The sequence below is a fragment of the Lithobates pipiens genome, unplaced genomic scaffold, assembly GCF_037356315.1.
Source record: "Lithobates pipiens isolate NorthernLeopardFrog02 unplaced genomic scaffold, aLitPip1_a1.2 Scaffold_3, whole genome shotgun sequence".
In the NCBI taxonomy this organism is placed as follows: Eukaryota; Metazoa; Chordata; class Amphibia; order Anura; family Ranidae; genus Lithobates; species Lithobates pipiens.
Genome location: NW_027507790.1, coordinates 39722912 through 39736674, shown reverse-complemented (window position 1 = coordinate 39736674; position 13763 = coordinate 39722912). Strand labels below are relative to the sequence as shown.

General features: G+C 46.7%; 1 protein-coding gene across 3 annotated transcripts in view; it reads left to right on the top strand.

The window, feature by feature from the left end:
• The window catches only part of EIF4ENIF1 (eukaryotic translation initiation factor 4E nuclear import factor 1), a 71518-nt gene that overhangs the window by 56786 nt on the left and 969 nt on the right, over nucleotides 1-13763 (top strand). For all 3 annotated transcript variants that reach the window (XM_077461510.1, XM_077461508.1, XM_077461509.1), the window contains one exon: nucleotides 11975-12127. In XM_077461510.1, the coding sequence (XP_077317636.1) occupies nucleotides 11975-12127 (153 nt within the window). The remainder of the gene's footprint in view (nucleotides 1-11974; nucleotides 12128-13763) is intronic.

Below are 13763 nucleotides of genomic sequence, written 5' to 3'. Positions count from 1 at the left end.
CCAGGCCAATTCTGACATTTCTCTCCTACATGTAAAATGTATTTATTTATTTTTTGCTAGAAAATTACATAGAACCCGCAAACATTATATATATCTCTCTATCTTTTTTTTATTTTTATTTTATTTTTGTTGTGTTTTTGCAAAGACCCTAGAGAACAATGGCAGTTGCAACTTATCTCTTTCAGTATTTGTGCAGCAATTTTTCGAACGCGTTTTTCAGAAAAAAAAACAGTAAAGTTAGCCCAAATTTTTTGCATAATGTGATAAATGAACAGTAAATACCCAACATGTCACGCTTCAAAATTGCACGCGCTCGTGGAATGGCGCCAAACTCTGGTATTTAAAAATCCCCATAGGCGACACTTTAAATTTTTTATTTTTTTTTCCTGGTTAAATGTTTTGCGTTGGAGCGAGAGCAATAATTCTAGCACTAGACCTCTAACGTTCGCGGCGATACCTCACGTGTGGTTTGCACACCGTTTTCATATGTGGGCGGGACTTGCGTATACGTTCACTTCTGCCTACGAGCTCACGGGGACAGGGGCGCTTAAAATTTTTTTTATTTTTTTTATATTTGACACTTAATTTTTATTTTTTTACTTCCTATTACAAGGAATATAAACATCCCTTGTAATAGGAATATGTGCCATATTCGATTGTGCCGATCGGACCTATTTACAGTGAGATATGGGGTCAATAAGATCCCATATCTCACCTCTAGGCTGGGAAGCCTAAAATAAAAAAAAAAAAAAATCCTGGCTTCCTAGCCAAATCGGCACCGTTATTTTGAATGCAAAGGCCGGGCGTGATGTCATAACATCGGGGACGATCTGGTCCACCGGAAATCTCTATGGTATTATCCGGGGGCCGGCGGATCCTGTGACGACTCACCGATGGAAGCGGTGAGTCAGTAGCACTGGGGGGGGGGGGGTGTCCCCTCCCGTCTCCCGTAAGAATGATCAAGCGGCGGAACAGCCGCTATGATCGTTCTTATGGTGCAGGTAATCGCCGGCTGAAAACGCAGATATCTGAATGTCCGGCCCCAGGCATCATTCAGATATACCCACGGAAAGTCAAGGACGTCCCTGGACGTACCTTGGGCGGGAAGTGGTTAAGGACTGAGTTACCCCGATTGCTGCCGGCACAGGCTGGACCTGCAAGCGAAGTATAGTTTTTAAAAAAAATTCCAACTTATCTGTTGGAGCCTTCAGCATTTGAGCATTGTGTACTAGACAAGTCAGGTTTTTGTTCAGAGGATATAGCAGCATCAATTGCTGCAATCCCCCATTTCTTAAACTTTCTCCATAGGATAAAGTGTTAAACAGTTTTTCTCTTGCGTTCACTGACTGACACAGCTCCTTTACTTAAATTATCGGGTTGTTGCGCCATGTTTAGAAGAGGACTAGGCAGAACATGTTAATATGTACAACAAAACCAGAACTTTCTAGTTCTGCCAAAGGGATGGTACCTTCAGTAACACCCCCTCCCCCCCCCCCCCATTCTGCAGCCTCTGAGCGGTGTGTCACATAGACAGGGGCCCCTGGGGGGCTCTCACTTTGGGTGGGGGCTGCGCTGGGTGGCTGTGCCCTGGAGGTCTGTCTGCTGATGGCCTCAGCGCTGTTTGCCGCCATTTCCTCTGCCTGTTTTTTTCACTCGTGTATACAGTGCTCAGCAGCCATTTTGGCTGTAACCAGGGAGAAGCATGGTCAGACTCAATTTTTCTGTAGTCCGGCAGCCATTTTTCCCTGTGATTATGTCCTTTGTACTGGACACTCGGCAGCCATTTTGATGAAGCCTGAACACGTTTTTCATGCTCGGTGCTATTCTGAGACTCGGCACAGGTTTCTCACAGGCATCTGGGAGCTGACACAGGACCCTGGTGTTTCTTCCCCTGAAATCCAGGTAATTCCAACCAGTTTGCCTGCAGACAGTGCAGTGCCCCTGGATTCTCTGTAGGCGGTCCTTAACACATTCGTTGCCAAGATGGAGGCGGTGCATGGGCACAAAGGTGGTAAAAAGCAGCCCCTGCCCTCCTGTTACCCCCTATGTTGGCTGTTGAACCTAAAAAAAGTTGGTGGTTGTACCAACTCAGCGCTTGGAGTACCTAGGCTTATTGCTGGACTCAATGGAAGCAAGTTTTTCTCCCTTCAGACAAACTGCAGACTCAGAGCCACGGTAAAACTGTTGATGACCTTCAGGGGGTCATCGCTAAGCTTCTGCATGCGAGTCCTAGGACTCATGGTGGCCTCCAAGGCAGTACTGTGTGCCCAGTTTCACACCAGAGTCTTGCAGAAGGAGATTTTGATGAAATGGGACAAATCTCAGTTTATCCCTGGATCGGCAGATTCAGTCGAGTCAGGGACTCCCTGCTCTGGTGGCTGAGATCCCCGGCACTTCAGTCTGGGAAGTCGTTCCTACCTCTGAAATGGACAGTGATCCCAACTGACGCCAACCTAACTGGCTGGGGTGGAGTAAAAGTACAGTCGACCCTGGGCCTCTGGTTGGAGGAGGAATACAAGTTGCCAATCAATGTGCTCGAGCTACGAGCGATCAGGCTATGTCTCTCCACATGGTCAATAAGACTGAGGCTGTCCGATCAGGATCCAGTTGGACAACGCCACGGCGGTGGCATATGTCAATCGAGGAGGAACAAGAAGCTTGGCTGCCGCACGGGAGGTTGCTCGCATCCTTCAGTGGGCAGAGCAACCTGTACCGGCCCCATCGGCTATTTACATCCAGGGAGTGGAGAACTGGCAGGCGGACTACCTAAGTTGCCAGATGCTAACCCAGGAGAATTGGCACTGCATCTGGAGGTGTTCAGGCTGCTGTGCCTATGTTGGGGCACACCAGATGTGGATCTTCTGGCCTCTCAATCATAAGGTGCCGAAATTCGTGTCCAGGAAAAGAGATCCTTGGGCAGATGCAATGGTGGCTTCGTGGGGTCAGTAACAACTGATCTATGAGTTTCCTCAGCTAAAGCTGCTACCACATCTGCTTCAAAGAGTGGAGACCGAGGGGATTCCAGTAATCCTGATTGCCACTAGGTCTGCGTACCAGGGACGCTGAGGCCAATCTGGGGCAGACACCCCCTGGCGACTGCCGTTGCGAGAGGACCTTCTGTCTCAAGGTTCGATTCTCCATTCTGCTTCACTGTTGCTGGTTTTAACGGCATGGCTATTGAGAGCCAGGTGCTAAGGAACCAGGGCCTATCGGACTCTGTGATACCAACTATGTTGGGAGCACAAATCTTCTTCTCAGAAGATATATCGTACCTGGAAGGCCTACATTTCCATGTGTGGGGAGAAAGGATGGCGTCCACGCTCCTATTCTATATCCAGGATCCTGCTGTTTCTACAGCGTGGAGTAGACCAGAAATTGGCTTTAAGCACCATTTTAAAGGACAAATATCAGCTTTGGCTGTCTTTTTTTTTTTTTTTTTTTTTTTTTTTTTTTATTATTTTTTATTCCCCCCCCCCCCCCCTTTGTGCCACCCTTGGAGCCTCATTACTTTATTGAGCACATTTTTTTGTTCAGGGGGTCCGACATGTAGTTCCTCCAGTGCGTCCACCACTACCCCCGTGGGATCTGAACCTGGTGTTAACGGTGCTTCAGAAACTGCCGTTTGAGAATATCAGATTCCTCTGACTTTCCCAGGAAGTAGTCTTCTTAGTGGCCATTACATTGGCCAGGAGGCTTTCGGAACTGGCAGCCTTGTCTGGTTATCCACAAGGATAAAGTGGTATTGCGTTTGCAACCTTTTCTGCCGAAGGTGATTTTGGCGTTCCAGATCAATGAAGACATTGTTACCATCTGTGTCCTAAATCGAGGCATCCTAAGAAGGTGGCTCTCCATTCCCTGGTTGTGGTCCGGGCTCTGAGGGTGTATTTGTCTGCTATGGCTCCCTTTCGGAAGTCTGACTCCTTGTTTTGTTTTTTGGTGGCTGGTCCGAAAAAAGGCATGGCGGTCTCGTCAGCCACCATTTCCAGGTGGATCAGACAGATTGTAGTACAGGCCCCCCCTTTCCAGTCATGGCCCATTCCACCAGGGCACTTGGCACCTCTTGGGCCTTCTGACAGTGTCTGTGGCTCAAGTGTGTAAAGCGGCAACTTGGTCGTCTGTTCACACCTTTACAAAATTATACAAGGTAGATGTCAGTGCATCGGCTGATGCCCATTTTGGCTGCAAAGTTTTGCAGGCAGCCGTGTAATTTGCAATTGCACTGAATCTTCTTTTTTTTTTCTTTTTTTTTTTTTTTTTTTGAGAATTGCATTGTTACCGCAAGTTCCAAGGCGGCTAGGTAAGGTGGTGACTCCCAGATTAAGGAGCACCCTGTTTTTGTGGGTAACATTTTTGTTTCCCACATTGTTTGTTTGGTGTGAGTGAAGCTTTATGCTGTTTCCCACCCCTCATTTTGGCACTGCTTGGGGACGTCCCGATGGTCTAAAGGAGCTGTCGGTGAACGTAAGAGTATTTGCCATAAAATCCTTTTTACTGTAGTTCACTGACACACAGCACCCTCCCCTCAAAATTTTTTTTGTTATACTGCTTGACGTACTGAGGCTGCAGTATGCAGGCTGGGGGGTTGTTACTGAAGGGACCACCCTTTGAGCGGAACTAGAAAGTTCTGGTTTTGTTGTACATGTTAACATGTTGTGCCTAGTACTCTCCTGAAGGTGGTGTAACAACCCGATGGTCTAAGGAGCTGTGTCATTCAGTGAACTACAGAGAGGATTTTACGGTGAGTACAAAAAATCTATTCTTTTTCCTCCAAAGTTCATCTGGGTGCTCCCACTCGGAATACATAAGCTTTTTTTTATTTATTTTTTAGCCATGAATGCATAGTAAAAGAATGAACAGTTTGGGGAGGCTTTAGTGAGCCCAAACCAGAAGTGGGCTCATCGACTGACTCTGCTACTGGCAGTAAAAATGTGGAGCGGACAAATTCAGTGAGACTGTACCAACAATCTTACTTGCAAGCCTGATCCTTCGAAAGAGGAGTTGCCAGCCTCTTCCTGGTCCCCTGATAGAAATTCACCATCTTTGTTCCTCAGCATGAGTGTCCTGAGTAATGAACAGGGACCTGTTATGCTGAGTCCCACTCTGGGATGCGTTTAACCACTTGCTTACTGGGCACTTTAACCTCCCCTATCCAGACCAATTTTCAGCTTTCAGTGATGATGCACTTTGAATGACAATTGCATGGTTATACAACACTGTACCCAAATTAACCACTTCAATACAGGGCACTTAAACACCTTCCTGCCCAGACCAATTTTGAGCCTTCAGCGCTGTCGCACTTTGAATGACAATTGCGCGGTCATGCTACACTGTACCCAAATGAAATTTTTATCATTTTTTTCCCACAAATAGAGCTTTCTTTTGGTGGTATTTGATCACCTCTACGGTTTTTATTTTTTGCGCTACAAATAAAAAAATACCGAAAATTTTGAAAAAAAAAATGTTTTTTTGTTTCAGTTTCAAAACTTTGTAAATAAGTACGTTTTCTCCTTCACTGATGGGCACTGATGGGGCTACACTGATGGGCACTGATAAGGTGGCACTGATGGGCACCAATGAAGTGGCACTGATAGGCGGCACTGATGAGCGACACGGATGGGCGACACGGATGGGCGACACGGATGGGCGACACGGATGGGCGACACGGATGGGCGACACGGATGGGCGACACGGATGGGCGACACGGATGGGCGACACGGATGGGCGACACGGATGGGCGACACGGATGGGCGACACGGATGGGCGACACGGATGGGCGACACGGATGGGCGGCACGGATGGGCGGCACGGATGGGCGGCACGGGTGGGCGGCACGGGTGGGCGGCACGGGTGGGCGGCACGGGTGGGCGGCACGGGTGGGCGGCACGGGTGGGCGGCACGGGTGGGCGGCACGGGTGGGCGGCACGGGTGGGCGGCACGGGTGGGCGGCACGGGTGGGCGGCACGGGTGGGCATGGATGGGCGGCACGGGTGGGCATGGATGGGCGGCACGGGTGGGCATGGATGGGCGGCACGGGTGGGCATGGATGGGCGGCACGGGTGGGCATGGATGGGCGGCACGGGTGGGCATGGATAGGCGGCACGGGTGGGCACGGATAGGCGGCACAGGTGGGCACGGATAGGCGGCACAGGTGGGCACGGATAGGCGGCACAGGTGGGCACTCATAGGCGGCACAGGTGGGCACTCATAGGCGGCATCGGTGTTATAGTAATGGATGCCAATCAGTGCCAAACAATAATGCATGCCAATCAGTGATGCCCATTGTGGCCACTGATTGGCATCCATTATGGGCACTGATTGGCACCCATTGTGCTGACTGGCACCCTGGTGGTCTAGGGAGGATTATGGATTTTTATTACCTTTTCCCTGGTGGTCTAGTGGTGTCCCTGGTGGTCCAGTGTGGGCATCCTCGGGGGGGCTGTGCTGATAATCGATCAGCACAGGCCCCCCCTGTCAGAGGAGCAGCCGATCGGCTCTCCTCTACTCGCGTCTGACAGACGCGAGTGAGGGAAAGCCGATCACCGGCTCTTCCCATTTACACTGTGATCAGCCGTGATTGGACACGGCTGATCACATGGTAAAGAGTCTCCGTCGGAGACTCTTTACCGAGATCGTAGTTGCCGGGTGTCAGACTGACACCCCGCAACAACGATCGCCGCGATGCGCGCCCCTGGGGGCGCGCAGCGGCTCATTATCCTAATCACGTCATATGACGTGAGGTTAGGATAATGAAACCACTTTGCCGCCGTCAATTTGTAATAGGGCGGGCGGCAAGTGGTTAAAACATTTTCATCCCCCCCCCCCCCCCCCCCCAATGGCTTTCTTTTAGTGGTATTTGATCACCTGAGCGTTTTTGTTTTTTTTTAAAAAAAATGTAAAGACTGCATATTTAAAAAAATTATAAAATTTGATATCGGGTAATTTTTGTCCATTGTTGGGGCACTGATGGGTGGCACTTCTGAGGCATAATTGCCTCCTCTGTTGCGGGACCGATGTCCCTTTAAGGTGAGCTTTTATTTTATTTTTTCACTGTCAGCGCGAGGAGAAGAAAAAACAGATCACCGGGCTTTTGTTTTTGATCATGTGATCAGATGTCCTTGGCTGACAGCTGATCATATGGTAAGGGGCCAGGACCACCCGTAAAAAAAAAAAAAAAAAAATGGCCTTCCTACCCAAAGTACTGGATCCCAGGGTCCAGCTCTCTAAAAGAAGCCTAGTTTCTTTGGACACTAGGCCCGGGTACCATTTGATTCAGCTTAAAAGACACTTTGAATGGATCCGGCTGCATGGCTAGCCCCAGCAAGGATTGAACCAGTGGAACACGGCACATCTTTGCTCGTGGCAGACACAGGCGAAAAAACCGTAGGTACTCCCAGTAGTGGGAGGGGTTATATAAGGAGTGCATTTTTTATTTATTTATTTTTTTCTCCCTTTGGGTGTGCCAGTGTCTATCACCTGAAGTTGGCCTATAACCCACATAACTACTATGGCTCTGTCCCATGATGTACAATAAATATACTTCTAGCAGAGAAGTCTGTCCCAAGCACAGTTTAATCCATTTACTGTTAACCAACACTGATTTATACTCTAAAAAAAAAAAGGCAGACTTGATGGACCACTTGGTCCTTTTTTTTTTTTTTTTTTTTTTTTTTTTTTTTCTGCTGTCAGTTTCTGTACCAACAGGTGGAGTTTGTGCATGTGCTCACAAATCTGCTGCACAGTTGTGGATTAGTAACACTGCTTCCTATAGGATAGCTGTGACGTAGTAACCCATTATGAGGCAGCAAAGGCATCGGCTAGGCAGGAAACCTGGTAATGCTGGTCCATTTTTTTTTTTTTTTTTTGTTTTTTTTTATGCAGAGGTTTTGCTGTGGGTTTTGTATAGTCTGCCATGTAGAGTGGGAATCAGGTGAAGGGACATTAAGACAGGAATGCACCTAGTTGGTAATTCTGTAATCTGGAGACTCTGGCATCAGTCTGCTCTAAAGTCACCAACATTGGTTTTAAAACTGCTGAAAAAAACGGCCTAAAACTATTATGCTCTCTGTAGTTGAAGTTTAATCTGTGGACTGGCCTCACTTTGAGTACATGGTCCCCCACAAACCTCCCCCCCCCCCCCCCCCCCCCCCCCGAAGCATTTTTCTCAAAACCCTATGGAAGAAATGTTTGGCCAAAAAAAGTTGGCCCTTTCTGTAGGGCCTGCTATTAAAGGGGTTGTTTTTCACCTTTAATGCATTAATGTGAAAAACTTTTTTAAATGCAGCAGCACCCATTTATTTTACTTGCCCGAGTTCCAAAATGTGCACAACTGAAACGAGCACACCGGCTCCGGCTGGTGTCATGTCCTGATTGATGGCAGCACAGCCATTGGCTCCTCCTGTCAATCAAATCCAATGATGCTGGGGGCAGGGCCGAGTCTGGGATTCAGGTCTGGATGCAAATGCTCGACTCGGAGTGTGCCCGCAAGGTAACCCCCTTGGGAGAGCCCTTCTCCTAGGGGGTTATCTGATGAGAGGAGCTGCTGAGGGACCCCAGAAGTCTGTGTTCATGGCCACTCTGTGTAAAACTGCACAGTGGAGTGACATGTAAAAGGTTTGGTGTTTGTTTTAAAAAAAAAAAGTCACTTGTTTTGGCATTTACAGATGCTGTAGACAAGATTTGACTGTCTGCAAGGCTTTACTTATTGGCCCTGTGATTGCTACCACAGACATTTTTTTTTGAAAACTTTACGGTCTGGACTAGACTTATGTCCCAGGACCTTGGTTCTAGTCTTGGAGTCCACGGTTAAGTGTCTGGAACGCTTTACTTGCTGCTCTGCGGTATTGTGTGGTTAGCCTCCTGTCTATTCAGGTGTTATTGGATCCTGTGGTTTAAGTGCTGGTCTGTGGAGCTGGTTGTTCAAAGAAGTGCTGTCTTTGAAATGAAACTGGTAAAGGAACCTCTGGGTAAATGCCTGGACCACACTAACCTAGCTAATTCCATTGAAATGTCAAGGAAAATGATTGCATCCCGACAGCAGGGAAAGCTACTGATGTGAGTTGATACATCAATGATGCCTACTTAAACCCCTGCAGTGAGCAACTAACTTTTCAGTTTGCAGGTTTGTCCTTTGTCTTCTCCACTGCTGTTGTTGTAGTCTTCAGGAAGTTCTGGTTGTTCGTTTCACTCTCTAAAGGTGTCAGCCATCAGAATTCTGCGCTGAATATTTCTCTCCAGGACTCTGCAACTCAGCATCCTGTCTCCATGAAACTGACTCAGTCTCTAGATTTATCCTATAAGTTTGTCTGTCAACTCTCCCTGACTTGGTGGCTTTTCATTCAGATGTTGGAGTCTGACATTTGTTCCACTAACTTGGGAGATTCTCAAAATGGATGCCAGTCTGTTGGGCTGGGTGAGTCCTGAGTGACTTTTTTCGGGGACCTTATCAGCTGAGAAATCTAAACTTTTCCAATAAATCTGGATCTTGTGGCCATTTACAGTAGACTGAAAAAAAAATATGAATTTATAATTCTACCCTCAGTACCCCCATAATGGCAAAGTTAAACAGAATTTTAGAAATGTTAGTTTTTTTCCTTTTTAATAATAAAAAAGACATTACATTGGCATAAGTATTCTGACCCTTTCCAACACAGGGAATTTTTTAGCTTGGTTGCCTCCCATTTCTCTTGACTGTTGCCGAGAGGTTTCTACCCCTCGCCTTGGAGTCCGCCTCTGTTAAATTATATCTACTGGACATCGAAAGGCACACTCCTCTATAAACTTACAGCTGACAATGCATACTGTACCAGCATGAGCTCAAAACTGCCTGCTAAGCTCACAGGATTACTTTAAGTGACAGATCTGGGGTAGGCTACAAATTATGCTGCACTGAATGTTCCCAAGAGCAGAGTGGTCTCCATAATTCTCAAATGGAAGCAGTTGAGCGCAACCAGGACTTTTCCAAGAGCTGTTGGGTCAAATTCTGCAATCTGTGAAGGGCCTTTGTAAAAGGTGACAAAGAACAGGCTGGTAGCTTGCAAAAAAGCAACTGAAGGACTCAGACTGTGGAACAGGATTCTCTGGTCTGATGAAACCAAGATTGAACTGTCCGGCCAAAATTCTGAATGTTATGTCTGGAGGAAACAAGGCACTGCTCGACACATGCCCAATACCATCCCAACAGAAGCGTACTTGACAGCATCATATGGGGGGGTTCTCTCAGCAGTAGTAGGGACTGGGAAGACCACACAGGGTTACATAGTTATAGTTGGGTTGAAAAAAGACACATGTCCAAGTTCAACCACAAAAAAAATCATACAATCCCATATACCCAATTCTATACCCACAGTTGATCCAGAGGAAGGCAAAAAATCCCAGCGGAGCATGATCCAATTTGGTAAAGCGGGGGACAAAAATTCCTTCCTGATCCCCCGAGAGGCAATGGGATTTTCCCCGGATCAACTTTACCTATAAATGTTAGTACCCAGTTATATTATGTACACTTGGGAAATAATCCAGGCCCTTCTTAAAGCAATCCACTGAGCTGGCCAGAACCACCTCTGCAGGGGGTTGAGGGAAACTGGAATGGTGCAAAGTATTTCCTCAATGAGAACTTGCTCCCACAGCACCCAGGAACTCTGACTGGGCTGAAGGTTCACCTTCCAACATGTGTTCATAAGCACAGAGCCAAAACAACCTAGGTGTGACTTGGTGATAACTCTGAATGTCCTACAGTGCCCCAGCCAGAGCCTTAATTTGAACCATATTGCACATATCGGTGACCTGAAAATGGCTGCCCACCAACGGGCACCATTCAACCTAACTGACCCTTGGCTTGTAAGCTCCTTAAGGGCACGGACTAATGCAAATGTACAATGTTTTAAGCGCTGCATATAATTGCTGGCACTATAGAAGTACCTATAATAACCTTAAGAAGATTTGCAAAGGATGGCAAAAAAATTCAAAGCTCATACCCAAAGATTTAAGGCTGCAATTGTTGCGTGTGTGATATAGTCACTTTTGTCATTATGGAGTACTAAGTGTAGAGAGAAAAAATTACTTTAAACACTAGCAGGCTGCATCAGGATGAAATTGAGAAAAGTAAAGGCGATCTTCATACTTTATGAATGCAATGTGAGTGTTCTTACTATATTTTACTATGACCTTTTACATGGGACATTGTGATGGGAAACGTTAATATAAAGATTTTGGGAGGAAAGTGATTAAAGGGTTCACCTTCTGACTATGTTGCATGTTTAGGGTGTAACGCATTTAGCGCCTCACCCCTCATTTCCTGGGATGGGGCATGGGTTCATCACTGCACTTGCTGTCACTTTTTAAAAACTGCATGGGTGTGCAGGGCTTCACCCACAAAGCTGCACCATTCATTCAGAGATCTGAAAATGAGCAAGTTCAGTCTACCACCACAGACGGCTTGTAGTTCTCTAAGCCTTTATCTGCCCACAAAGGTGAACTTATCTTTTAAAATCTGTCATGTGAACTTCATTCTTGAAAATCTTTGTTTTATTTAGCTTATCTTGTTATAACTTGCCTGCTTTGTGCAGTGGTTTTGCCCAGGGCAGCCCAGACCCTGTTTTTGTGTCCCCTGTTGGCCCTCCTGGCCGCTCCATAGAAAGCCGCTTGCTATGGGGGTTATCTGAGCTGCGACTCGGCTCGACCCTCTGCCAGTGGCTCGCTGACTGACAGCAGCGGGAGCTAATGGCACACCGCTGCTGTTGAGGCCAATGAGAGAGTCACGGACAGCCGAGTTTCTCATGCAACGTCACTGGATATAGATGGGGCTCAGGTAAGTATTAGGGGGGCTGCGGCACACAGGTTTTATATTGATGCATTAAGATTTAAAAAAACGGTCTTTTTGGAACCACCTTAACAAAGTATGGTCTATAAAATGCCCCACAGCAAGTTTATTTTTATTTTTGCTTTATATATAACCGTTTTTGTTTTCCAATTTCCTAAGGACTTCTACCTCCTGGTATTGACTTGTCTGCTCTTCACGCTCTTTCACCATCGGTCCTTGGTCAACCCTTTTACCCACTGGCACCTACCGGGCATCCACTTCTCAATCAGCGCCCTGCAAACCCTCTACAACTTGCAATGATGCAGCGACCAGGTATTAACATTTTTAATTTAAAACCATTAATATTCAGATGCGGAGAACACTTAAAGTGGCAATAAAGTTGTTACAAAACTGGTCCCCATGCAGATTGTCATAATGTGCTATGAACCACATACAAGCACATTATGACCATTATCTGTAACACACTTCCTTCCAGCAGCATGTTGCCAGTGCTTCACCTGGTCTTTCTCCTGGGTTTGTGCGCTCTGGCCATCTGACGTCTGTGCATGTGTAAGGAAGTTCCAATTGTGGAATAGCGATCTGAATGGGCAGCACGCTCAAGTGACATCTCTTCAGAGTACAGTGCACATGTGCCGGTAACGTCATTGGCTGCTACAAATGTGAATATTTCCTAAACTGTGCACGTTTATCAGATATTCAGTGTACTTGCAGGTAAGCCTTTATTATAGGCTTACCTGTAGGTACAAGTTAAAAAGCAGACTTTCCTGACCTTTTGTTTACAAGTAAGCCTCATACACACAATCGGACTTTGTACAAACTTTCCCGTGGATTTTTGTACAAAGGGCATCGGCCCTGAACTTGTATTGCATACACAGGGCAGGACTTTCACCAAATCACGTGTTATTTCTCTTTACCACCTCCTTTGGTCAACTTCTGTATCGTCTGATCTTTTGCATTGGTTCTGAGCATGCATGTTTGTACTTCGTGCAGAAAACCATAGTACTTTTGTACACACCATCAGACTTTGCTCCATTGGACTTTTGTTGTCTGATAGTTTGTCTATTCGCACAGCCAACAAAAGTCCAATGAAAACCAAAAGTTTTTCCGCTGGAGCGCACAGTCGGCTGTTGCCTTAAAACGGCTAATTTGCATGTTTGTTGTCAAAAAGTTTGTGTGTATGGGCCTTTAGTCTTCATGTGGTAAAAGCTGTAGTAAAGTGTGACTTTGCTAGAAAATTACCTAAAATGTGTGTGCTCAAAACGCTTTTAGAAACATCAGATCTGAATGGAGAGGGACTGGGTAATGTGTTTGGAAACAAAAGGATGTCACATTGTTTGGAAATGGAGTTCAGCCGGTTGATAATTTGATGCCCGAAAATCAAAGTGAAGAAATGATGCATCAGGCTAGTCCATTTTGGTGACCTTTTCATCACAGCAACTCAAAATGGTACTCTGTATGGCCCCCATGTGCTTGTTTACATGCCTGCCAACATCAGGAGGGAGAAAAGTAGGTGGCCTCCACCTGTAAAACCATTCCTGTTTTTTGGAGGTTGTCTTATTGCTGCTCTAGTGCACCTGTTAATCAGCTTCAGCTGCTTTGGATTTAATTTTTTATTAACCCCTCTGCTAATTGACCAGATCGTTGTAGCATCAAGTCAATTAAACTCCTGGGATAAGGACTAAACTTCACTCCCCCCCCCCCCCTCACACCAGGATCGGCGCTGACACAGTGCTGGTCCTGAGGAGCTGCCGTTTTGCAAAAAGCCTGCCCGCAGCTCCTCAGGACGGCGCAGTGTCCATCAAACTATTCGAATCGAGGGGGTGTTTTTGGGGGGGGGGGGGGGGGGGGGGGAATTGCCTAGGTATCCATCTAGATCTATTCTCCTATAAAAGAACCTGTGTTTCTCCTACCCTTGAACCCATAAGGGGAAAAGTCTCACTTTCCAGTT